This window comes from Heteronotia binoei, chromosome 5, assembly GCF_032191835.1.
Source record: "Heteronotia binoei isolate CCM8104 ecotype False Entrance Well chromosome 5, APGP_CSIRO_Hbin_v1, whole genome shotgun sequence".
Taxonomy (NCBI): domain Eukaryota; kingdom Metazoa; phylum Chordata; class Lepidosauria; order Squamata; family Gekkonidae; genus Heteronotia; species Heteronotia binoei.
The window spans coordinates 4320302-4346153 of NC_083227.1; the positions used below are offsets into that span (position 1 = coordinate 4320302).

The 25852-nt window shown below is 47.1% G+C and overlaps 2 protein-coding genes and 1 pseudogene across 2 annotated transcripts in view; all 3 read right to left on the reverse strand.

Annotated features, from left to right (window-relative positions):
• The window catches only part of LOC132572095 (oocyte zinc finger protein XlCOF6-like), a 40616-nt pseudogene extending 27119 nt beyond the window's left edge, over positions 1-13497 (reverse strand).
• Positions 1-25852, reverse strand: part of LOC132571576 (zinc finger protein 420-like) — an 895908-nt gene that overhangs the window by 116011 nt on the left and 754045 nt on the right. The window lies entirely within an intron of this gene.
• Positions 1377-21884, reverse strand: LOC132570892 (oocyte zinc finger protein XlCOF6-like). Its single transcript, XM_060237530.1, has 5 exons — positions 21739-21884; positions 8833-9029; positions 6492-6507; positions 5839-5843; positions 1377-3580 (listed from the first exon to the last, which is right to left on the reverse strand). The coding sequence occupies exons 1-5, from the start codon at positions 21882-21884 to the stop codon at positions 1995-1997; spliced, it is 1950 nt and encodes a 649-aa protein (XP_060093513.1). The 3' UTR covers positions 1377-1994.

A 25852-nucleotide genomic window follows, 5' to 3' on the forward strand; every position in this document is an offset into this window, starting at 1 on the left:
GATTCCCCCTCTCACTGAATGTCTTTCCACACTCTGAGCATCATAACGTTTCTCCTCAGTGTGGGTTGTCTGAAGCTGAACATGGCCACTCGGACTGAATCTCTTTTCAAACCGTGAGCATTCAGAATGTTTCTGTTGCATCGGTTCTATGATGTTTTTGAAGATCGCCACTCGTACTGAACCTATTTCCATACTCTGAACATTCAAAAGGTTTCTCCCCAGTGTGGGTTCTCTGATGCTGTTGAAAAGTGTCTCTCCGACTGAATCTCTTTCCACATCCTGAACATTCAAATGGTTTCTCCCATGCTTTTGAATATGGTTACTCTGACTGAATTTCTTTCCACACTCTGAGCATTCAAAAGGTTTTTCCCCTGTATGAGTTCTCTGATGATGTTGAAGACTGCCACTCCAACTGAATCTCTTTCTGCACCTCTTGTTGAGGGTGAAAGAGGAGAGCACAAAAGTAGGCTTAAAACTCAACATCAAAAAAACTAAGATTATGGCATCCAGCCCCATCACACTGCCACAGGAGGTGGTGGCAGCCACAAGCATGGCCACCTTCAAGAGGGGTTTAGATAAAAATATGGAGCAGAGGTCCATCAGTGGCTATTAGCCACAGTGTGTGTGTGTGTGTATATATATATAAAAAATTTTGGCCACTGTGTGACACAGAGTGTCGGACTGGATGGGCCATTGGCCTGATCCAACATGGCTTCTCTTATGTTCTTATGTTCACACCTTGGCAAATAGAAGGGGATGACATAGAAGAAGTGGAAGACTTCACATTTCTGGGATCCACGATCACTGCAGATGCTGACTGTAGACATGAAATTAAAAGATGTTTGCTCCATGGCGAACCTGGGCAGTATAATGAAAGGCAGAGACATCAATCACCCTGCCAACAAACATTCGTATATTCAAAGCAATGGTATTCCCAGTAGTAAAGTATGGCTGTGAGAATTGGACCATAAGGAAGGCCGAGCGCAGAAGAATAGATGCTTTTGAGCTGTGGTGCTGGAGAAGAATCTTGAGAGTCCCTTGGACTGCAAGAAGATCAAATCAGTCAGTCCTAAGGGAAATCAACCCTGACTGTTCCCTGAAAGGTCAAGCGCTGAAGCTGAAATACTTTGGCTACCAAACGAAAAGGAAGCACTCCCTGGAGAAGACCCTGATGCTGGGAAAGACAGAAGGCAAAAGAAGAAGGGACGGCAAAGGATGAGACGGCTGGGCAGCGTTATTTATGTAACTAACATGAATTTGAGCAGACTTTGGAGGATGGTGGAAGACAGGAGGGCTTGGCGTGATTTCGTCCGTGGGGTCGCAAAGAGTCAGACTCGACTGTGTGACTGAACAACAAAAAACCCTGCCCAAGCACTTATAACATTTCTTTCTGATTAGAGTAAGGTTTCTTCTGCAGATTAGAGCCTTATACGCAATTGGCATCAATACTTTTTGTGGTCTGTGGTTGTCTTTTACATATGAAATAGGGGGGAAGCTCTTTTTATGGGCTAAGAGGTTACATGGATCCTCCTTGTGTGGGTTCCTCGACACAGTAGAAGAAAACTTCTTCGACTGAATCACTTTCAAAGCTCCCAACATTAAAATTGTGTCTCCCCTGTGTGGGGTCTCAGTTGCTATCAAGGAGTGCTTCTGCAACAGAATCTCTTTCCACAGTCTGAAAAGCCAAAAGGCTTCTCCCTGATAAGAGTTCATATATGCTTTTGAAAATCGTCACACTGACTGAATCTGCACACTCAAAGGTTTTCTCCCCATGTGCGGGTACTTTGATGCACCTGAAGAGTGCCACTCTAACTGAATCTTCTCTCACACTCTAAGCAATGAAAAGGTTTCTCGTGTTTGGAGTTTATCAGCAAGTTCAAGGAGGGGTGGGGGGTGGTCTCATTCATTGGGATGCTGTCTCTCCCACATCAAAGCGTCCGTTGGGGTCATTAACGAATCCAGGTGCGGCAACCCGTGGCCGGACATTGAGAATTCTAACAATCCCCCCCTCTGTGTGTTCTCTGATGATGTTCAAGACTCCTCTTCTCACTGAATCTCTTTCCGCACTCTGAGCATTCAAAAGGTTTCTCCCCTGTGTGAGTTCTATGATGACGCTGAAGACTGCCACTCCGACTGAATCTCTTTCCACACTCTGAGCATTCAAATGGTTTCTCCCCTGTGTGGGTTCTCTGATGATACTGAAGATGGCCACTCTGACTGAATTTCTTTCCACACTCTGAGCACTCAAAGGGTTTCTCCCCTCTGTGGGTTCTCTGATGATTTTGAAGACTGCCATTCACAATAAATCTCTTTCCACACTCTGAGCATTCAAAAGGTTTCTCCCCTGTGTGAGTTCTGTAATGATGCTGAAGATTAACACTTCTACTGAATCTCTTTCCGCACTCTGAGCATTCAAAAGGTTTCTCCCCTGTGTGAGTTCTACGATGATATTGAAGACTGCCATTCCAACTGAATCTCTTTCCACACACTGAGCATTCAAAAGGTTTCTCCCCTGTGTGAGTTCTGTGATGATGCTGAAGATCACCACTTCTACTGAATCTCTTTCCACACTCTGAGCATTCAAATGGTTTCTCCCCTGTGTGGGTTCTCTGATGAAGTTGAAGACTGCCACTCTGACTGAATCTCTTTCCACACTCCGAGCACTCAAAAGGTTTCTCCCCTGTGTGGGTTCTCTGATGAAGTTGAAGACGGCCACTCTGATGGAATCTTTTTCCACACTCTAAGCACTCAAAAGGTTTCTCTCTTGTGTGGGTTCTCTGATGCTGTTGAAGAGTTTCTCTCCGACTGAATCTCTTTCCACACTCTGAGCATTCAAATGGTTTCTCCCCTGTGTGGGTTCTCTGATGAAGTTGAAGATGGCCACTCTGACTGAATTTCTTTCCACACTCTGAGCATTCAAAAGGTTTCTCCCCTGTGTGGGTTCTCTGATGAAGTTGAAGAGTTTCTCTCCGACTGAATCTCTTTCCACATTCTGAGCATTCAAATGGTTTCTCCCCTGTGTGGGTTCTCTGATGAAGTTGAAGATTTTCTCTCCGACTGAATCTCTTTCCACACTCTGAGCATTCAAATGGTTTCTCCCCTGTGTGGGTTTTCTGATGATACTGAAGACTGCCATTCACAATAAATCCCTTTCCACACTCTGAGCATTCAAAAGGTTTCTCCTCTGTGTGAGTTCTGTAATGATGCTGAAGATCACCACTTCTACTGAATCTCTTTCCACACTCTGAGCATTCAAATGGTTTCTCCCCTGTGTGAGTTCTACGATGACACTGAAGACTGCCACTCCCACGGAATCTCTTTCCACACACTGAGCATTCAAATGGTTTCTCCCCTGTGTGGGTTCTCTGATGATACTGAAGATGGCCACTCTGACTGAATTTCTTTCCACACTCTGAACACTCAAAGGGTTTCTCCCCTGTGTGGGTTCTCCGATGATTTTGAAGGCTGCCATTCACAATAAATCTCTTTCCACACTCTGAGCATTCAAAAGGTTTCTCTCCTGTGTGGGTTTTTTGGTGCAGCTGAAGAATTCTACTCTGACTGAATTCATTTCTCATCCCTGAATACAGAGAAGGTTTCACCTCTCTGACTATTCGTTGGATTACAAGGAGCTGTGATCTATTTCTGAAATACTTTTCATAATGAATGGATTTCCTTGCCTTCATTATCCTTTGCTTTGAATAATATACATTCTGCTTTCTTCCATCACGCTTTTCAACCATACCGCCGCCTTTCTTTCTTTTAGGTCTGCCTCGATTCCTGAAATTTTCATTCAAGTCTTCATTTTTAACTCTATCTTGCATTTGCTGATGAAGTTCCTCCCCCTTCTCATTCCTCCGATCATCTTCTGCTGGAATAGAGAAAGAGAAACTGTTAGTACTTGGGAAAGCTGGTAAGACCTGACAGCATCTAAATGTTTATAAGCGGAAAGGATTGATGGCCCTTTGGCCTCATCCAGTTTGCCTGATCTTAACCACATGTCCACCTTTCCCCAAGAATATCTAGTATTTAAGGATACCTCCCCCTCCCGTGAAGAGCCTCAGCTGAACTCTTGCTCAAAAGGGGTTTCAGAGTCTCCAGATTTCAGGCTCAGAGAAGGCCTCCCTCCCTCTTTTCCCACTGGCCTGTATGATTGTACCAAACAAAATGTTGCTCAGAAGTGAATCAGGAATCCTGCATGCTTATTCCTGGCCTGTTGCCTTGATATAACATTGGATGCTCATTCTGAGCTTTCAAGGGGCCTTGCCATTTTTATATTTCTGTATGCTAGATCTCTTTTGAATTGGGGAGGGGGCATTGTGCCTGCTTGGTTTGGTGTAGTGATTAAGTGTGCAGACTCTTATCTGGGAGAACCGGGTTTGATTCACCACTCCTCCACTTGCAGCTGCTGGAATGGCCTTGGGTCAGCCATAGCTTTCGCAGAGGTTGTCCTCAAAAGGGCAGCTTCTGTGAGAGGTCTCTCAGCCCCATCCACCTCACAGGGTGTCTGTTGTGGGGGAGGAAGATAAAGGAGATTGGGGGCCGCTCTGAGACTCTGATTCATAGAATCAAAGAGTTGGAACCGACCTCTAGGGTCATCTAGTCCAACCCCGTATCTTCTTCTTTGCTCTATCCATTGTAACAATCGGAAGTATTAATTTCTGCCCTGTAGAAGGGAGTGAAGCCTCTGCCTCAAGGATGCACAGCTTTGAGACAGCTCAAACTGCTAAATGTTTAATGAAGAAAGGTGTTGGTGGGAACAAGTTTATACTCTTTTGCATGGGCTTTTGCACTGTAGGTTTGGCGGGCTGCATAACGCCCCAATATGGTATACAGGACTGGCCACCCCAAAGGTGAGCCTGTTCTGACACAGACATATCTCACTACTGTTTCTATCTATCAATAGACCTAATATTCTGACCACACTGGAAGAGGGAGAGGAAACCACAGAGAGAGACAGCGATCATTCTCACATGGGGAAAGAAAGAAATGAAGATTAAAAATTCTTCTGGAAGGACGGCACCACAGTCCAGATCAAAGCCCAGAATCTGAACCAGTATAATGGGGATAGATCTGCGAGGCAAAGAACCCAAGTTCCCCCAACGGTTACAGGGATTACTAAGTGGCCAGGTGTGACTCCTTGGTGTTCATAATTTGAGTCTGCCTGCAGCTAACATCAAGATCCTTTTCAAGGCCAGATCCCAGAATGTGGTCATTGGTTAACCTTGAGGATCTGTATACAGTTCTGTAAACAGAAGCGTGAGAGGATTAGGAAGGTGCTGACAGCCCCTAGAAAATTCCATCAAGCGGGACCCTTGATTGGGTCATTAGGACCACCTGACCCTTGAGAGGTAGAAACTATAGTACAGGGATGGATAAGAGGGAAGCCGGGCTAACTTTATGCTCATGGCATGCTAGTACGCCTTGATGTTTTCTTGCAGCATCATGATGAATAGTTCTCTCTAGAGTTATTTAGGCTACAGTTGAAATTCTTATGCTGCAACAAGAGGTGCCTTCTAAGTACTTCCTATCTTAGATAGAACAGTTACCTTTTCTTATTTTAGTGTTGCTGAACTGCAGAAACTGCTGTTTTGTGATGTCTTACTTTTAAATCCTTAATCAATTTTTTAATATATTTTAGAAGGGGTCTGAACAGGGTGTTGCTGAGGTAAAAAGGGGGACCCAGGTGGAAACTGTTCTAAGAGTTCTAAGAGCATAGTGTGTAAGTTTTGTTATCTTTAACTGGAAGTTGTTTTGTTTCTCTTACCAGTAGCCTGAATATGCTGACTTTAGAGATTGCTGAAAAATAAAAAGTCTCATCAGTTTTTTATGTGGAACAGTGGCTTTCCGTCTCATGGATTAGACGCTGGGAGAAAGTTTTGTTTTGAGAAACAATGGTAAGGGAAAGCGTCTGTGTAATCATAAGAGAATATAAAAAGCAATTCCCCGACACCAGGCTTCGGTTCTTGACAGGATACTTTCCAGCTGAATGGCAGAGCAGATGTTTGTAATCCCAACCAAGGGGAAGGGTGTGGTGGAAAGGCTCCCAACAAAGAAATGAGGACCTGACCCTTTCTGGAGTGCATCTGAGGGGCTCTCGTCCACTTTGTCTTAGGCCACGACACCTTCTCTGGCCTAGGAGATGGCCACAACACTGGCCTCAGTTGCCCTTCTGCAAGTACACACACAAGAACAACACAAGAGGCTGCCATGTAATGAATCAGTCCCTTGGTCCATTGAAGTCAGAATGCTCAGTCCAGCAGAGGTTTCCCAGTCTCTGTGTTTTAACAATTTATTAATAACATATGGTTACAATATTTAATTGTCTCTTTTCTATACTAACCCATATGATATTTCAACCCCCCCTCCAATATTTGACTTCCCCGAAGTTATAAATTTAAATTCAATTATAAAGGTACCGCTAACCAATCAAAGTTCAATACTTTTCTCATTAATACTAAAAAATTGTCCAATGTCTTTTTACATTCCACTCTTTCTCCATATATCCTTTAAATTTCTTCCACTCCTTTTTGAATATATCTAAATCATAGTCTCTTAAAGTTTTAGTTAATTTGTCCATCTCACTCCACGATAAAACTTTCACAATCCAATCCCATTTCTCTGGTATTTTTCCCTGTTTCCACAGCTGCGCATACAATGTCCTAGCAGCTGAGAGCAAATACCAAATTAAAGTCCTGCCTTCCTTTGGAAATTTTTCTAATTGTAATCCAAGCAAAAAAGTCTCTGCAGTTTTCTTAAAGTCATAACCCAAAATTTTGGAGATTTCTTGTTGTATCATCTTCCAAAACTCTTTCGCTTTTTCACAAGTCCACCACATGTGAAAGAAAGAACCTTCGTGTTTTCTACATTTCCAGCATCTATCCGACATCTTTTTACTCATCCTAGCCAGCTTTTTCGGAGTCATATACCACCTATACATCATCTTAAAACAGTTCTCCTTAATACTCTGACAAGTTGAGATCTTCATCAAGTTCTTCCAAAGGTGCTCCCACGTATCCATTTGTATTTCTCTATTCACATTGATTGCCCATTTAACCATTTGAGACTTTTCTTCTGTAGACCATTTCAATAATAATTTATATACTTTCGATATTAATTTTTTCATTATCTCCAAAGAGGTTTCCCAGTCTCAGGCAGACATTTTTCAACCACCTCCTACCTGATCCTTTTCCCTGGAGATTCTGGGGGTTGGGCCTGGGACCTTCCTTGGGAGGTGCTGAGCTCTCCTTCTTTGGAGGTTTTTAAAAAGGGGAGAAGACTCGTAATAATGGCTTTACATTAAGGGCAGGAAGATACCAGCTACATATTAGGAAAAACTTTCTATAGTAAGAGTTGTTCTATTGTGGAATCAGCTATCTAGGAAAGAGGAGAGTTCTCCCTCCCTGGCGGTCTGTAAGCAGCAGCCGGACAAACACTTGAGCATTGAGCAGGGGGTTGGACTAGATGGCCTCTGTGGCGCCTTCCAGCTCTGTGATCCGATTATTCTAATAGAGGACCAAGGGACTGATTCATTACATAGCAGCTTCTTGCGTTGTTCATGTGTGTGTACTTGCAGAAGGGCAACTGAGGCCATCTGACACCAATGGTGATTCTGTGAAGTTAGGTAGACAATGAGAGGGTGGAAAGGGAGGGTTGCATTGGAGCTTAGGTCTTGTGACACTTTCTTACGTGCCCAGGGAAATGCGACTCCCGCTTTGGGATCAGGAAACAAATTCCTCCAGGCCAGTTTAGAAAAGGTTCCTCCAGGCCTGGGTTTTTTTGCCATCTTCTGGGCATGCGGCAAAGGTGATAGGAATGGAATTTTATTACAGCCTCCAGCCAGAACAATTCTAACAATTCCACACTTCAACAAGGGGCACCAAAATGAATCTACAGTATACAAATAGGAAATATATAAGAAATTGACAAGACAAAAAAAAAGTTTTACAGCTTCACAAATTAAACTGTACCTTTTGAATGCAACCCCGTGCCACCCCAAATTTAGCCACAGTCTTAGTAATAAAATGATTTCCATCAGATAACTGTTTATTACAGCAATCCAAGTCTGTCTGCCCAGCCATCTCTTTTATACAAGGCTGAATTAATCTAACTTGCACCTCATTATACCACTCAGCATCAGAATGCTCGATAGATTCTGTCTATTTTAAGCCAGTAATGGAGTGAAGCCAAAATAATGTTCAGTGTGCCAATTTCTTGTCATATTAGTACATTCGAGACACAAATGGGGACCTGAAAGACTGCTCTAAGGAATTTGGTCTGAACCCTCTCAAGAGGGGCAGAGCTGGAAAAGGAAGGGCCAATCAGAGTGCCACAGTGCATTTCTGCAACTGCCTTCACTTGAAATAGGTTTGGGGTGGCTGGAACATATAGACCCCCTTTCGTATGGTAGATTTGTTATTGGCAGTTCTTAAACCTGGTGTCACTACATACTATAGATGGGCCCTATATTTGGCCCTGGTGGGTTCCCTGCATTTTGCAGGGGGTTGGACTAGATGACCCTGGAGGTCAGTTCCAGTTCTGTGATTCTGTGAACACCTGAAGTTTCCTGACATTGAATCAGATCCTTGCTCCCTTGAAGTCTGCATTATCTACTCCATCCAGCATCGGCTCTCCACGGTCTCAGGCAGTCTTTCATTTCACCTCCTACCAGATCTTTATCTCTGGAGATGCTGGCGACTGAACTGGGGACCTTTTCATTCCAAGCAGATGCTCCCCAAGTAGCAGGAAAGTCCTCAAAATGATGCAATGCTATTCAATATTTGGATTCATTCCTCCTCACAATGGCAGCAAGTTGCACTAAAAGATCCTTACCCAGAGAGGCCACATTCCCGTAGTTCTCCAGCATGACTTCCCTGTGCAGAGCTCTTTGTCCCGGATCCAGCAGGGCCCACTCTGCCTCCATGAAAGAGACGGACACCTCCTCAAAGGAAAAGGGACCCTGGAAGAACAAGAAGATTCCCTCATCAGAGATCACGCCAGGCAGAGTTTGAACACTGGAAGGGAGTCGTCTGGGAAGGTATGGAAAGTAAGGCTTGGGATGGGTAAATGCAACAGCATTCAAAGGATCTCTCGCTGTGCCCCCTCTCCTACCTGGATTGCAGGTGCAGCTGCTGTTTCCACACCTCTGAAAAGACAATGGCTCAATGGCATCTCTTCACTGCCTGTTCCTGAGACAAGGGAGGAAGAAGGCTGTTTGCTTGTCTGTTCCCGGCTTCACACACCCCCTTCCCAGAATTATGAAACCCTGCCCTACCTACATTCCCAGTTTTTAAACACTTTTACTACATTCTGGGAGAGGCAGAAGAGAAGCACCAGGGACCAGAGAGCCTCAGGGATTATCAGTGCTGCCAACATATTTCAGGCTTCTGTGGGACTTGGGTTTCCTCTATGGGGACTTGAAGGTCATAAGAAAGAGTCTCTGGGCATGCTAACTTCACAGTCAGGTTTTCAGCCAGAAGCAACTTCAACATGGCGTCACATCTGTCCCAACCCCCACCCCAAGACCCTCCCCACAGCTCCTGGGTGGGCCAAGCTGCAGCCCCCCACCCCCTGCTGCCCACAGCAGCCCCCCAGATGACCCTTCAAGCACAGGCACCGAAGCCAAATTTCCCCAGGATTATTGGCCTAGGAAGTGCTTTCCAGAGCTCTGCTCCCCCAGAAGGTGGGGGCTCCCTTGATTCCCCAGGCTGAAGGGCTCTGCTGAGGCTTGTCTGCATTCCCCCTCCCCCCTCGGCAATTCAAGACCTTTATGGAAGGAAGGAGAGATAGGAATACATATATTTTAATTAATGATAGAAATTGACCCCAAGGAATTTGTCTTATCTCATTTTAGAGGCATCACAATTTGTGGACATTGAGTGACACCAATGAACTCTGAGTTGCTTCATTTTCACCTGACCTGAACTCTCTACCCACCACATTCACGGGCTGCCCCAACTGCACCCAGGCACAAGGAGTCCTTACCACAGGAGAGGGCATCTTGGGCACGCTCCACCGCCTGCACCCTCTGCCCCTGCTCCAAGGAAGCTCCTTCTGCCTCGGGGATTGCAGCTTCCATCTCCAAAGGTGGTCCCCGCATCTGAAACAGCAGCCAGGGAGAGGGGTAAGAGATGGAATGGAAAGAGACCAAGGAAGGGATCCTGCCCCACTCCCAGACTCTGCACCCTTCTCTCAGCAGATTTGGTGAGTTATCTGCAGGGGTCAGAAATTCTCTAGCAGAAGAAGCTCTGGGCAATTATCTGGCAAGAAAACCTTAAGATAAGGTCAGATATTGTTGTTTGAATTAGACATACCTGGAGGGAACCCCCTCACCTGTTCTGCCTGCCTCTTCTCCTCTGCCTGACTCAGGAGGAAACCTTCGGCCAGGGCCACCGCCTGGGAACTGGTCTCCGGCCCACATCCTCTGACCCAGCCCTGCATTTCCTGGGGCAGGAGAGTCAGGAACTGCTCCAGGATCACCAGGTCCAGGATCTGCTTCTTGGTGTGCCTCTCCGGCTTCAGCCACTGGCTGCAAAGTCGATGGAGCTGGCTGCAAACCTCTCGGGGCCCATTGGCCTCATGGTAGCGGAACTGCCGGAAGCACTGGCGATGCACATCTGAGGTCACGGTGTCCTTAGTCAGGACCTCTGGCACAGCTCTTTCCCAGAATTCCTCACCGCTTCCAGGTTGAATGGGATCGGGGCTCTTTCTCGCTCTCTTGCCAGCTCCAGGTCCTTCTGGGTCCTTCTCTTCCATCTCCTTCCGCTTCTCTTGGGCCACCTCTGTCTTTCAAAAGTTGCCTTTATTCACTTTGTTGTGTTTTTGTTAACTTGTACTCCGCCCTTTCCCATGAACTGGCTCTGGGAGGATGACAACAAAGTTATAAACAATTTAAAACTACCTACTAAAACTACTTGGCTCTGAAGGGAGGCTTCTCCCTGAGAGGGCAGACAGGAGTGTGTCGAAAGGAGGATAGATACACACACAGAAATCTGCAGACACATATATGCACATAATAAATACAACTTCCATTCCCAAAAAGAAGCAGGGAATATACCACATGTCCTTCATCCAGAGAATTATCACAGTTTTCTCCCAGCCTCATATTCTAGCTCACCCTGAAAGAAGGACCATTTTCCAGAGTCCAGACTATTTGGAACAAAACCTACACCAAGACCTTGAACACCTTTGCATGGCTACTAAGAACCTCAGTGGTGGAGATGCTAGTTGGCGGAAGAGTCAGTCAAAATACCTGCCATGCGACCAGCCAATCAGCATGAATGATTGAACACATGTGATTCCATCTGGGATTCCTTTCTGGGCCTCCTGACCCCCCAAAGGCAGGCTTCAAAGTCTTGTTGGCATCTCCCTTAACAAGATCTGAAACCCCACCCCCCTCCTGGGACTGTGCCCTGCTGTTCCTCCCTGTTGTGCTGCCTGGGGGTCTGTGCCTCTCTCGTCTGGCATAAGATGCCCTTCCTCCCACCCCAACCCCAGTGCAGGAGGGAGAATCTGGCATCGTGTTGCAGCTGCCTCTGCCAAGTGAGTTACGGAGGGATGGGGCAGGGGCAATGTGTTTGGAGCAGGCGTGTTCTCTCCCTGGGTGCCCACTTTGCAAAACACTGATGGGGACTGGAACCCAGATCCGTGGATTCCCCTGGTGTATTTACATGCCATGATTCTCACAGTGGTGGATTCTTGTGTGGCCTTTGTTCCTCCAGACCTTGTATATATTGGGGCATGGCCACATCACCAAGCTCCACCCCTCTCTGCCTGTCAGGGGAGCCACCTAATGCTCTGATTGGTGGGTGTGGGTGGTGCTTGCATGAGCACCAATGGGGTTGCTAGGCGCTCTCCACGTTTGCTAAAGGGTTTTTAAAATGTTCCTCTCCTCTCCTAGGCAGCCCAATCCCCACACTGGCCCCACATCCGGAGGTTAGGATGGGGCTGCAGCCAGTGCAGGCTGGACTTCCCTTCCCTCAGCCCCCACCCCTTTCTTAACTCACCCCACTCCCCAAAAGGCCAGCTTTGGTTGTTGGTTTGCAGAATGAAAACGACCAGCAAGAGAATGTCAGTTTCATACAGTTAACTTTTCTTACACTGGTTATCGCTTATCCCCGACAAACTCCGCTTACAAAGCTGAACAAGACCAGTGCCTAACAGAGTAACCAACCTCTACGGGGTGAAGCCAAAATAATCAACTACCTTGAATAAATAACTAAGGAAGTTTCCTACAGTGCAAAAGAAGTCCCTGAGAGATTGATCCAGGCCATCCTCAGAAGGCCCCCACTTTGCACTGAAATCGACATGTGAAACTGACGATACTTGCTGCAAGCACTTTATTCAAGGAATACAGGATCTTCTCTTGAGAGAGGCTGAGAAGATGCTAGAGACATTTAGGGCACTGTATTCTGTGAACTGTGAAATGGATAAATGCATGATTTATTGATAAATGAGCATAAAAAATAATATTTCGATCTGTATTCTCCTCATTGGAACTTAAATTTGTAACATTTTGCACTCTGAGCCACTCCCTACCAGCTACGTGTGGCTCTACTCACTGTACCGGATTGCTCGTCCGATGAAGTGTGCTTGGAGCACACAAAAGCTTACGTTCTGAATAAAGCTAAGTTGGTCTTAAAGGCAGCACTGGACTCCTGTTTTCTTCTGCTACTTCAGACCAACAAGGCTGCCCACTTAGATGTAGTAACATTTGTGAGTTATGTCTTCACAGTGGTTGATTATGGTGGCTTTAGCTGTTTCCATGACGAATCTCTTGGTTGTATCCTCCAGGTGGGGCCTGAAGTTCTCCCAGAATTAGAACCCACCTCCAACGTGGCTCAGAGTGTTAAAGCTCCAGTAATGCAGTCCTAAGCTCTGCTCATGACCTGAGTTCAATCCTCGGGGGAAGCTGGGTTTTCAGGTAGCTGCCTTGAGGTTGACTCAGCCTTCCATCCTTCTGAGGTCGGTCAACTGAGGACCCAGCTTGCTGGGGGGAAAGTGTAGTGCAGGGGTGGCCAGTGGTAGCTCTCCAGAAGTTTTTTGCCTACAACTCCCATCAACCGCAGCCATTGGCCATGCTGGCTGGGGGTGATGGCAGTTGTAGGCAAAAAAAACATCTGGAGAGCTAACGTTGGCCACCCCTGGTGTAGATGACTGGGGAAGGCAATGGCAAACCGCCCCGCAAAAAGTCTGCCGTGAAAACGTTGTGAGACCAATGTCGCCCCAGAAAGGAAACGACTGGTGCTTGCACAGGGGACATTCCCTTTCCTTCCAATGTAGAGAGATCAGTTCCCCGGGAGAAAATGGCCCACCCAGGACAGCCCCGGCTTGCAATGATCCCCCCCTCCTCCCCCTCCAGAACCTAAACGTTTATCCCCCCCCCCCCCTTCTCCTCCTCCAAGACTTACTTGCAAGTAAACCTCCCCGGGGTGCGGCTGCTGCAAGGCTCCTCTCTCCTCCTGCTGCTTCTCTGCAGCCCCCGCCCCAGTTCTCCCGAGCTCTGCAAAAGCAACCCCCTCCCCCTGGAAAAGCCCCCTTCCTCTCCTGCCCCCCCCCCACTGCTGGCTCAGCCTCTCTAGCAAGCAGCTCGGCGGCCTTAACCCTTTCCCTGCTGCAGAGGGGCTTCCTTGGGCTGCCTTCAGCCGCGCCTTATGCTGCTCAATGGGGCTGCTCGGGAGTAACTCTGCTGCAGGGGGCTGCGCTCCTCCCGGGGAATGCCCGGTGCTGTTGAGGCAGCTCAGGAAAAGGAGGCTGCAGCTGGGTCCCCCCTCCTTAACACCCCCCCTCCTAGAATAAGGACCCTCAAACACAAGGGCGGGGCTCTTCTTCTTCCAACACACCCTTTAGCGTTTCTGTTGCCCCCCCCCGCCCCGGAAAGAAAACTCCTTTGGAGCTTCTGGCCTTTCTTTGCAAGCTCAGGGAAATGCGGATGGCCACTTGGGGGTCCGGCAGGCGACGGTGCACAGCTGGGGGGGGGGGCAGGGGGCTGAAGGCGAAGGACCCCCGGCTGGAGGAAGGGGGTCAACTGCAGGGTCTCTGCTAGGCTGGCTGACCTCCTGGCGGGGTCTCTCTCCAAATTAAAATTTATCTCCAGGTTGCAGAGGTCAGTTCCCTTGCAGAAAATGGCTGTTTTAGAGCGGGGGGGGGGGAGGTGTCTCTATGGCGTTATATTTCCTGGAGCCAGTTTGGTGTAGTGGGTGTACGGATTCTTATCTGGGAAAACTGGGTTTGATTCCCCACTCCTCCACTTGCAGCTGCTGGAATGGCCTTGGGTCAGCCAGAGCTCTGGCAGAGGTTGTCCTTGAAAGGGCAGCTGCTGTGAGAGTCCTCTCAGTCCCACCCACCTCACAGGGTGTCTGTTGTGGGGGAGGAAGGGAAAGGTGATTGTAGGCTGCTCTGAGCCTCTGTCCTTGAAAGGGCAGCTGTTGTGAGAGCCCTCTCAGCCCCACTCACCTCACAGGGTGTCTGTTGTGGGGGAGGAAGGGAAAGGTGATTGTAGGCTGCTCTGAGCCTCTGTCCTTGAAAGGGCAGCTTCTGTGAGAGCCCTCTCAGCCCCACCCACCTCACAGGGGTCTGTTGTGAGGGACGGGGCCCTTCCCTCTTCTCTGCACCATCCAGCCACCCTGCAAGGTAGACCAGTCCCAGTGGGAAGGCTGGGCCTAAGGAGAGTCAAGTTCAAACTCAGACCTTCTTCCAGGATGTTGGCAAACCTGAACTCCTCACCTCCATCCTCTGCCTATTCTCAGGGACCTTCTGAAGAATTCCTCCCTCTGTGAGGGTTGCCAACTCCAGGTTGGGAATGCCTGGAGACTGGGGGGGGGAGGTGGGCTTTGGCTTTGATTCCACAAAAACCCCTCCCCACTGCCATTTGAAGTCACCCTTTCCCACAGGGGGCGCTCATCTCTGTGGTCTCTGGAGAGGGTCTGGATAAAAGTCGGGTCTAAACAGATCTTCATGAATTCATACGATTTTTGCATTGAATCAAAACAAAATCACCATCATACAGTAGAGTGTGTCTTAGACTGCAGGTGGTACCACCACAAAAACCACTCTACCACAGATTTGTGGCACCACAGCACTGTAAAAACATGGTTCCAAAGCACAGATCCTCATGAATTCACATGGTTTTTACACTGAAATGAAATTAAAGCAGCATCATGCTCTAGATCATTCTTAGACTGTAGGCAGCACCACAAAAATCGTGCATCCATGGATTTGTGGCACCACAACTGTGGGAAAACATGTTTCTAAAGCATGGATCCTCATGATTTTTGCTTTGGATCCTCCCAACCTCAGCATAAAATCTTTGACCATGTCCATAGCCAGAGTTCGGAGTCCAGAAATAGTGGCTCCACAGCCTCACTGCAACACCATGGAGCCAAAACAAGGTTCCAGATCGCAGATCCTCACAGATCTTCATGATTTCTGCAGTCATCCCAAGCTCACCATCAAATCAGGTATCATGTCTGTGGGCAGAGATCGCACCTCAGAAATCACAGACCCACAGATTCACGGAATCACCATGGAGCCAAAACAAGGTCCCAGTCCATGGATCCTCATGATTTTTGCTTTGGACTACCCCAAGCTCACCATCAAATGACATACTGTGTCCATGGGCAGAGCTTGCACCTCAGAAATCACAGATTTACGGCCCTGTGGAAACACCATGCAAGAAAACCATGACTCCAAAGCATGTTTCCTCATGGAGCTTCATGATTTTTGCTTTGGATCCCCTCAAGCTCACCATGAAGAAATATCATATATCATGTCCATGGGCACGGCTTGCACCCTGGAAATCACAGGGTGATTATTTACCTTTTTCTTTCAGCCCAAATTAATCCTACTTCCAGAATGCTTTTGGCTTCAAAGTGGTGAAACCCCAAAAACCTCACAGCAGGTTGAACTAGGGAGGGATTAGGGTTGAGAAACACCACTCCAGAACTGCTTCTCCCTCTATATTTACACCAGCAGCAGAGAGGCTGTAGAGGTTTGTGACCCTCAAATTGTCTGTTCCTTCATAAGCTCTGGGAAAGGAACTGTGTTCACGAGTTCTGAAGGTGTCAGAGTTAGATGGGCAGATCACCTGAAGCGGTAAGTTCCACAGAGGAGGAGAAACGGAAAAAGCGCCCTTCTTTGTGTAACCACGTTCTCAGCCTTTTTGAACCAACAACACCAGGTCCTTTGAAGAACCTCGTCAGAACCAGCTATAAGAAAGTTCCACCCTTTTTTGGAATCTCTGAGAAACATGAAAGTTAGATTTGTGCCTCAGGGCCTTCCCACATACTGAGCGTTGATGAGATTCCTCCATTGAGTGCATTCTTCTATTCTTCCAAACACAGCTTTATTAAACTCAAGGGGAATGGGGAAGGGGACAGGGGAATGGAGAAGTAATACCACACATACACACAGGGCTTTTTTCATAGAAAAATCCCAGCAGGAACTCTTTTGCATATTAGGTTGCACCCCATGACATCACCATTGTTTCACAAAGGGCTTTTTTGTAGAAAAAGCCCTGCAGTAGTTTATTTGCATATTAGGCCACACCCCCTGACACCAAGCCAGCCGGAACGGCGTTCCTGTGCGTTCCTGCTCAAAAAAAGCCCTGCATACATACTTCAATATTCCATCTTATATAATTTCTCTGAGCTACATTAATCGTCTGTCTTCTTAAGTTTGCATCACTAGATTTCACAATTGTCTATAATAAAAGCCTTCAATTCATAAACCAATCTTGTACCAAATCAATCATTTAATCTGATCCAGTTGTAGAATGGTTGCCATCCCACTTGCCATCTTCCTTCATTGTCTGCTAATATGTCCATTTTGACTGCTTCAAATTTTTTTTTCAGAATCTCCTCTTTTGATGGTATTTCTGCTTTCTTCCAATATTTCGCATACAATACCCTAGCAGCTGTATTAACATGAAGAATTATATGTTTAACATTTCTATCAAATACATCAAACATAATATTAAGCAAAAACATTTCTGGTTTAAACGGCAGTGTCAACACCGACATTTTCTGTAACAACTCATGTATCATCAACCAACAGCTCTTTTACAGGACCAGCACATATGAAAAAAAAAAACGTTCATTGTTTTTACATTTCCAGCATTCATTAGACATCCCAGGATACATTTTCGCCAATTTCGCAGGTGTTATGTACCATCTATAAACCATTTTATACAAATTCTCTTTAAATGATACTGATTTTGTTATTTTAATATTTACTTTCCAGACCTTCTCCCATTTTTCCAGCTCAATGGGAGGTCTGGAAAATAAATATTAAAATAACAAAATCTAACAGAAAGATCAGTTGCTTTCCTAACCTTAAGATCCCATTGCCCATCCTTGCCGTCTTCTCTGTGGGATCTTTCTGGGTTTTTCAACAAGCTAATGCTCTTCACACAATCCCAGCACTTATAAAATGTCTTTCTGATTAGAGTAAGGGTTTGGTTTTTTTTCCTGTAGATTCAAGCCTTTTATAGAAGTTGGTATCTTTTCAGTACTTTTAATGGTCTGTGTTAGGTGTGAAATGGGGAAAAGCTCTTTTTACAGGCTAAGCAGTTACATGGATCCCCCTAAGAACATAAGAGAAGTCATGTTGGATCAGGCCAATGGCCCATTCAGTGTCACACAGTGGCCAAAAAAACTCCCAAATGCCATCAGGAGGTTCACAAGTGGGGTTAGAAGCCCTTCCACTTTGCCCCCCGCCAAGCACCAAGAATACAGAGCATCACTGCCCCAGACAGTTCCGAAAATATGCTGCGGCTAAAAGCCACTGATGGACCTCTGCTCCATATTTTTATCCAATCCCCTCTTGAAGCTGGCTATACTTGTAGCTGCCACCACATCCTGAGGCAGTGTATTCCACATGTTAGTCACCTTTTGGGTGAAGAAGTACTTTCTTTTATCCGTTCTAACCCGACTGCTCAGCAATTTCATTGAATGCCCACGAGTTCTTGTATTGTGAGAAAGGGAGAAAAGTACTTCTTTCTCTACTTTCTCCATCACATGCATAATCTTGTAAACCTCCATCTTGTCACCCCGCAGTCGACGTTTCTCCAGGCTAAAGAGCCCCAAGCGTTTTAATCTTTCTTCATAGGGAAAGTGTTCCAGCCTTTTAATCATTCTTTTCTGGACTTTTTCTAATACTATAATATCCTTTTTGAGGTGCAGTGACCAGAATTGTACACAGTATTCCAAATGAGACCACGCCATCAATTTATACAGGGGCATTATGATGCTGGCTGATTTATTTTCAATTCCCTTCCTAATAATTCCCAGCATGGCGTTGGCCTTTTTTATTGCAATCGCACACTGTCTTGACATTTTCAGAGAGTTATCTACCACAACTCCAAGATCTCTCTCTCTTGGTCAGTCTCTGCCAGTTCACAACCCATCAACTTGTATTTGTAGCTGGGATCCTGCTGTGGGTTCCTTGATGCAACAGAAGAGTACCGCTCTGATTGAATCTCTTTCCACATTCTGAGATTTCAAAAGGTTTCTCCCCTATATGAATTCATAGATTCTTTTGAAAACTCTCGCACTGACTGGACCTTTTTTATCAATCTGAGCAGTCCTACGTTTCCTCCCTATGTGTGGGTTCTCTGATGTAATTAAGCGCCACTCTAAATGAATCCTTTCCACACTCTGAGCACTCAAAGGGTTTCTCCCTCTTGGATTCTCCAATGCATCAGTCTGTCCTCGCTTCTTCTGGGGCCTGTCCCATTGCCTGCTCCCTTTACCCTCATTGGGACCTCCGGGATGACAGCTGCCACTGCAGTAACAGAGGGTGATGGGCCAACACTGCATCAGTGAGTACAATGAGGGAGGGGTCTCATTCTTCGGGATGGTGTCTTTGTATCATGAAAGCCTCCCTTGGGGCCATTTACTAGTCTGGGTGTGGCAAGCCAGGCCAGACACTGAGAAATCAAAAAGGTTCTCCACTGTGTGTGTTCTCTGATGCTCTTGAAGATTCCCTTTCTCCCTGAATCTCTTTCCACACTCTGAACACAAAAAATGTTTATCTCCTGTGTGTTCTATGATGCTTTTGAAGACTGCCACTGAAACTGAATTTCTTTCCACACTCTGAGCATTTAAATGGTTTCTCCTGTGTGGATTCTCTGATGACGTTGAAGACTGCCACGCCGACTGAATTTCTTCCTGCACTCTGAGCATTCAAAAGGCTTCTCCCCTGTGTGGGTTCTCTGATGACGTTGAAGAGTGCCACTCCTACTAAACTTCTTTCCACACTCTGAACATTCAAAAGGCTTCTCCCCTGTGTGGGTTCTCTGATGATCTTGAAGAGTCCTCCTCTCACTGAATTTCTTTCCACACTCTGAACATTCAAAAGGCTTCTCCCCTGTGTGGGTTCTCAGATGACGTTGAAGATTGGCACTCATACTAAACCTCTTTCTACACTCTGAGCATTCAAAAGGTTTCTCTCCTGTGTGGGTTCTCTGATGATCTTGAAGATTGTCACTCCGAATGAATCTCTTTCCACACTCTGAGCATTCGAAAGGTTTCTCCCCTGTGTGGGTTCTCTGATGATAGTTAAGATGGCCACTCCGACTGAATCTCTTTCCGCACTCTGAGCACTCAAGAGGTTTCTCCCCTGTGTGGGTTCTCTGTTGATGTTGAAAATAGCCACTCCGACTGAATCTCTTTCCATACTCTGGGCACTTCAAAATTTTCTCTCCTGTGTGGGTTTTTTGGTCCAGCTGGAAAATTCTACTCTGACTGAATATATTACTCATTACTGAGTATTCGCATGGTTTCTCTTCTCTGTGTATTGTTTGGTGTACAAGGAGCTGTGATCTATTTCTGAAATACTTTCCACACTGAATTGATTTCCTTGCCTTCATTATCCTGTGCTTTGGAATATGTACATTCTGCTTTCTTCGATCACACTTGTCAACAGTACCACTGACTTTCTTTCTCTTAGGTTTGCCTTGTTCCCTGACAATTTTTTTCTTCAAGTTTTCATTTTTAACTCTCTGTGGCATTTCCTGATGAAGTTCCTCCCCCTCCTCATTCCTCTGATCATCCTCTGCTGGAATAAAGAGAGAGAAACTGTTAGTAATTGGGAAAGGGGTTAAGATCTATATGACTATAGGAGGAAAGGATTGGCAGCCCTTTGGCCTCATCCAGTTTGGCTGATCTCAACCACACATCCACCTTTCCCCAAGAATAATTAGTATTTAAGGACACCTCCCCCACCCGTGAAGACCTTCAGCTGAACTTTCTCAGAAGGATCTTCTGAGCCTACAGATTTCAGGCTCCCAGAAGGCCTCTCTCCCTCAACACCCACTAGCCTGTAGGATTGTACCAAAAAAAATGTTGCCCCGAAGGGAATCAGGAATCTCCTATGCTTATTCCTGGCCTGTTCCCTTGACGTAATTGTGCAGGATACTCACTCTCAGCCGGCTCATTCGGGAAGGAAATATGCTTTTGGGATTCTTTAGGACAGGGGTGGCCAACGGTAGCTCTCGAGATGTTTTTTGCCTACAACTCCCATCAGCCCCAGCCAGCATGGCCGATGGCTGGGGCTGATGGGAGTTGTAGGCAAAAAACATCTCGAGAGCTACCGTTGGCCGCCCCTGCTTTAGAACTCTCCACTGTTTCTTCGAACGCAAGACAGTACTTTGTCTCCCCCACATTCTCTCTTACATTTCTGGATTCTTTTGCAGAGAGAAAGAGAGCCATAGAGAGAGAAAGTGATCATTCTTACACAGGGGAAAAAACTCATGAAAGCCTAAAAATTATTCTGGAAAGATGGCAGGTCCAGATGTTTTTTGTCATATTGGGTTTTATAGTCCCGTTTTGCTGCCTCAAGGTTTTCTTGAATTACTACCCACCCTTTCCCCAATGTCTCCCACCATTGTTCGAATGAAGATGGTGGCTGGTCGTTATTGCCACCAGGCAGAAGTGTGAAGGGTTTCCCTTCGTAGTCATTCACAATTTTAAACAGGGATGTTTTGGTTGAGCTATGGAGACTGTTATTATATCCACACTCTGCGAACGGCAGCAGCTCCACCCAATTAGTTTGCTGGTAGTTCACATAGCATCGTAAATATTGCTCTAGGAGCGCGTTCATGCGTTCCATCTGTCTGTGGGTGATAGGCGGAACTCAGGCCCTGTTCCATGCCTATTAGTTTACAGAACTCCCGCCAGAAGTTGGCAATGAATTGCGGGCCGCGGTCGCTAATGACCTTATCGGGGAAGGAGTGGACTTTAACGATGTGTTGGAAAAATAGGTACTTTCTTTGCTGTGGGTAACTTTTTACATGGGATGAAGTGCGCTTGTTTAGAAAACGTGTCCACTACCACCAGTATCACCGTCTTGCCTTGGGAGGCAGGTAATCCTACTATAAAGTCCATAGTCACCACCGACCAGTGCCATTCCGCGGTCTGGGTGGATTGTAATAAGCCAGAGGTCCCCCCCCCCTCTTTTTCACCATGATGCACACTGGGCAGGTGGCTACGAATTCTGAAATGTCTTTTTTCATCTGGGGCCATCAAAACTGCCTATTGACCAAGTGCAGCGTTTTCACGTACCCAAAATGACCAGATAGCTTATTACAATTACAGTGTTGTAGTATTTCTTTCCTAAGAGCTTTTGGCACATAAAACTTTCCCTCGTGGTACCAAAAAACCCCTGTTCCTTTTACCAGCCCATCTGGTTTCTCGATGCCCTCTCGCTCTGCCTCCTCTATCAGCCTGGTTCCCCCCCCACGGTTCCTTCGCTTCCTTTTTTTTTATGGAGCGCGTGACTACCGCTACCGCCACCGCGCTAGGAGGGATAATGGAGTCTATCACTTCCTCTTTCTGACTATCATGCTGGGCCAATCTGGACAAGGCATCCGTCAAAAAGTTTTTCATCCCGGGGATGTGTTTTAGCGTGAAGTCAAACTTAGTGAAAAATCCCGCCCACCGGATCTGTTTTTCGGTCAACTTCCTGCGACCGGTCAATGCCTCCAAGTTCTTATGATCAGTCCAGATTTCAAATGGCACTCTCGCCCCCTCTAACCAGGAAAGCGAAAGTCACTGCGAACGCCTCTTTATCCCACACCGACCAGTTGCATTGTTCTTGCGAGAACTTCTTGGAGATGTAGGCACAAGGCCGTAATCTCTCCTCTGGGTCCCTACGGCCACATCGGAGGCGTCATATTGAACCACGAAGGGCCGGAGCTCATCAGGGTGGCTCAGCACTGGTTCACTCGTGAACAATCGCTTAAGCTTGTCAAACGCCTTTTGGCAAGTGGGGGTCCACGCTAATTTCACCCCAGGTTTTTTTTGCCTCCGGACCCTTTCCCTTGGTCTTTAATAACTCTGTTAGGGGTAACATTACTTGGGCGAACCCTTGAATGAATGTCCTATAAAAATTTGCGAACCCGAGAAATGATTGTAGCTGTCTACGTGTCCTCGGGGGTGCCCAATCTAGTACTGCTTGTATCTTGGCCGCGTCCATTGCCAACCCTTTGCCCGACACTCAAAACCCCAGGTAATCTAGTTCCGTTTGGTGGAACTCGCATTTTGATAGTTTAGCATACAGTTTGTGCTCGTACAGTATGGAAAGTACTTTTCTCACTAATTGCACGTGGGATGGCAAGTCTTTGGAGTAAATAATTATGTCATCCAGGTACACCACCACCCCCTTGTACCGATACTCTCTCAAGACTTCATTGATGAAATTCATAAACACTCCTGGTGCTCCCTGTAAACCAAAAGGCATCACCAGATACTCGAACTGTCTTATTGGAGTGTTGAATGCCGTTTTCCACTCATCCCCCTCCTTAATCCGCACTCTAAAGTATGCGTCTCTTAAATCCAACTTGGTAAATATTGTCCCTTCGGACACCGTACTCAGGAGATCTTTAATCAGGGGAATGGGGTATGCATTGGAAGTTGAGATCCCATTTATCCCACGAAAGTCTGTGCCAAGTCAGAGGCTTCCGTCTTTCTTCTTCCGGAAGAGCACCAGCACCGCGTGCGAGGCGTTGGCCGGACAGATAAAGCCTCATTTTAAGTTCTTCTCTATAAATTTTCTCAGCTCCGCTTTTTCTGCCCACCCTATGGAGTATAGTTTGGCTTTGGGCAGCTCCTGACCTAGGATTAGTTCGATTGCACAGTCCGTGTTTTGGTGGGGGGGAAGCTCATCCGCCTCCTCCTTGCTAAACACTTTCCGTAAGTCTCTGTACTCTCTGGGGATCTGCACATCTTTTCGTTCCTGGGGGGAGGGTTAGGCCCCCAGGCTCCCATCCAATGATGGTGTTTGCACCTTCTGTCAGTGAAATCTATTGTTTGGTCTCCCCACTGTATGTCTGGTTGATGTTTGGCTAACCACCCGACCCCTAGCACCACGTCAAATAAAGATGAGGGGGCAATTACAGACATTTCTATGTCCCAATGCTCTTCTATGACCCGTCCATTTGTTCGAATTGGATTGGGTGGGGAAGGGGCTTCCATTCTAACCCCAGGGCGTCCACTAGCTTGGGGGTGATAATCTCCCTTGTGCACCCTGCGTCAATTAGGGCACGGGCATGAATAAACCTTTTGAGTTTCTGGTTTAGCAAAGTCAATGGTACAAAGAATAAAGATCCAGTTATTCTCACCCGCAATGGTGCCATTAGATCCACGACCTGCCTCTTGGCACCTCTCAGTGCAGGTCACTCTTGTTTCCCACCGGCTCCGTTCCCCAGGACTCCTCACTCAAATCATTCAAGATTATGGTCTTCTTGTCCAGCACTGTTGATATTGCGATGCTCCCCCTCACCGACTCTTTGGGTCTGGCCGAAGCTTTCTTGGGGGTCGCCACCGACGTTTTCGGAGTAAGGGGGGGCTCGAGGCCTCTCCAGGCAGTTCACCACTAAGTGGTTCGGGTCTCCGCACCGGTAGCACTTGCGCACAGTGGGAGGCTTGGGTGTTCCCCCCTGGGTCATGCTTTTCTTCCCCTCTGATTTCTCCCCAGACCAAGCCTCATGTCCCCCCTTTCCCCCTTGCTGCATTTGGCGTTGGAGGGCAACTCGCTTCATGTTGGTTTCCCCTTCACCCGCCAGTTGCACCCATCCCACGAGAGTGGTTGGGCGGTCCTGTTGTAGGGCTTGATCCAGCAGGCTAGCATTCAGGCCCCTCTGGAACTGTTCAAGCTTCATCAGCTCGCTCCATCCCTGCACTTTGGCTGAGTTAGTTCTGAAGTCGGCCACATACTCACGCACGGACTTTGCTCCCTGTTGTATTTCTCGTAGGGCGGTGATGGCTCGAGTCTCTTGAAGGGGGTCTTCACATTGCGTGAGCAGTGCTTGTAGGAACCCGGCTACTGTATCCAGCTCCGGACCCCTTGTCTCGTACAGGCTCATGTACCATCTTCGCGCCGCTCCTTTCAGCTTCGACCCGAGGTAGTCCGCCTGGCTGAATTCGTCCGGGAATGTATTTCCCCAATAGTGCATGTAGCTATTGGCTTGGATGGAGAAGTATTCCACTTCTTCAGGATCGCCGTCGAAGGTGGCGCCCAAGTCCCGTCCCCTCCCCTCCCGTAATCTCGGGGTACGAGGGGCATCGGCTGCGGCCGGGGCTGGCTGCAGGGCTCTCCCGGAAATTCCCGGCCCTCCTCTCGGATTGGGCCTTAGCAACTTATCGATCTGCTTCTGCATCTCTTGCGCCATGAACTCCGCGTTGGCCTGGATTTCATCCTGCAACCCCCTCGCCATTGTTATCATTTCCTCTCTTACGGTCACCAGGATGTCTGGTTCCCTCGGCTCTTTGTCTTCGTCCTCCCCTTCTGAATCGGACCCCGTCGGGTGGCTGTCATCTGGTCGAGGTTCTCCCCGTTCGTCTCCTTCTTCCAGGGGACAGTCCTCACGCCCCCCCCCCCCACGGAGTTTCCACTGCCTCGACCTCCTTTGGGTGGTCTCGATAGGATGACCTCCCTGTGCACTGGGGCTTCATCCATCAGAGTGGTGGAGGTTCGCGGCTTCCACTTCTGTGGGGTGATGAACAGTTGTACGTGGAGAGGGAACCCGCGCCCCCCCACCCTCTAAGCACCTACGATGTGCTGGGGGGGCAGTCTGCACCTCTGCTTACTCCAACGGATCAGTAAGTTCTCTGTTAGCTGGTACTCCTTCAGCCATCTGGCTTGGAAGTTGCCAGGTCAAATAAACTCTTTTAAGTGGATCAGTTCCAAAATGTCAAGCATGCGGTTTCAGAATAAGCCGTCCTTGATTTTGAAACAAAGTTTGGTTTATTGATAATCCATGTGTCTCATTCGAGCATGAGATTGGAACTGATACATTGTAATACAAGAGTACTAGCTTTAAGGGGCACATCAAAGATTCAATCCCTGGCATCTCCAAAAAGGGTCCAGGCAAGTAGGCGTGAAAATCCTCAGCTTGAGACCCTGGAGAGCCGCTGCCAGTCTGAGAAGACAAGACTGACTTTGATGGACTGAGGGTCTGATTCAGTATAAGACAGCTTCATATGTTCATGTTCATATTCTACAAACAATCCTACATTCATGTGTGAAATTCACATGCTCAGGTCTGTTATCTATTTTGTGGTGAGCTACATCCTGGCTTCAGACCTTGCTTTGAGCCTGAGAAACTGTCCCAGGAGGCCTTATCTTCAAAGAGGACATTCCTGCATTTGCTGTTAGTAAAAGCACTAAGAGAGGGTGGGGGGTTGCTACTTCGATGTTAGTAACATTAGTATACCATGAATAGCTTAACAGAGAAATGAATACACAATGCTTGACAGCTAGGTAGACAACGAGAGGGTGGAAAGGAAGGGCTGCATCAGTGCTTAGTTCTGGGACCATTTTCTTACATGTCCAGGGAAATGTGATTGCCAGTTTG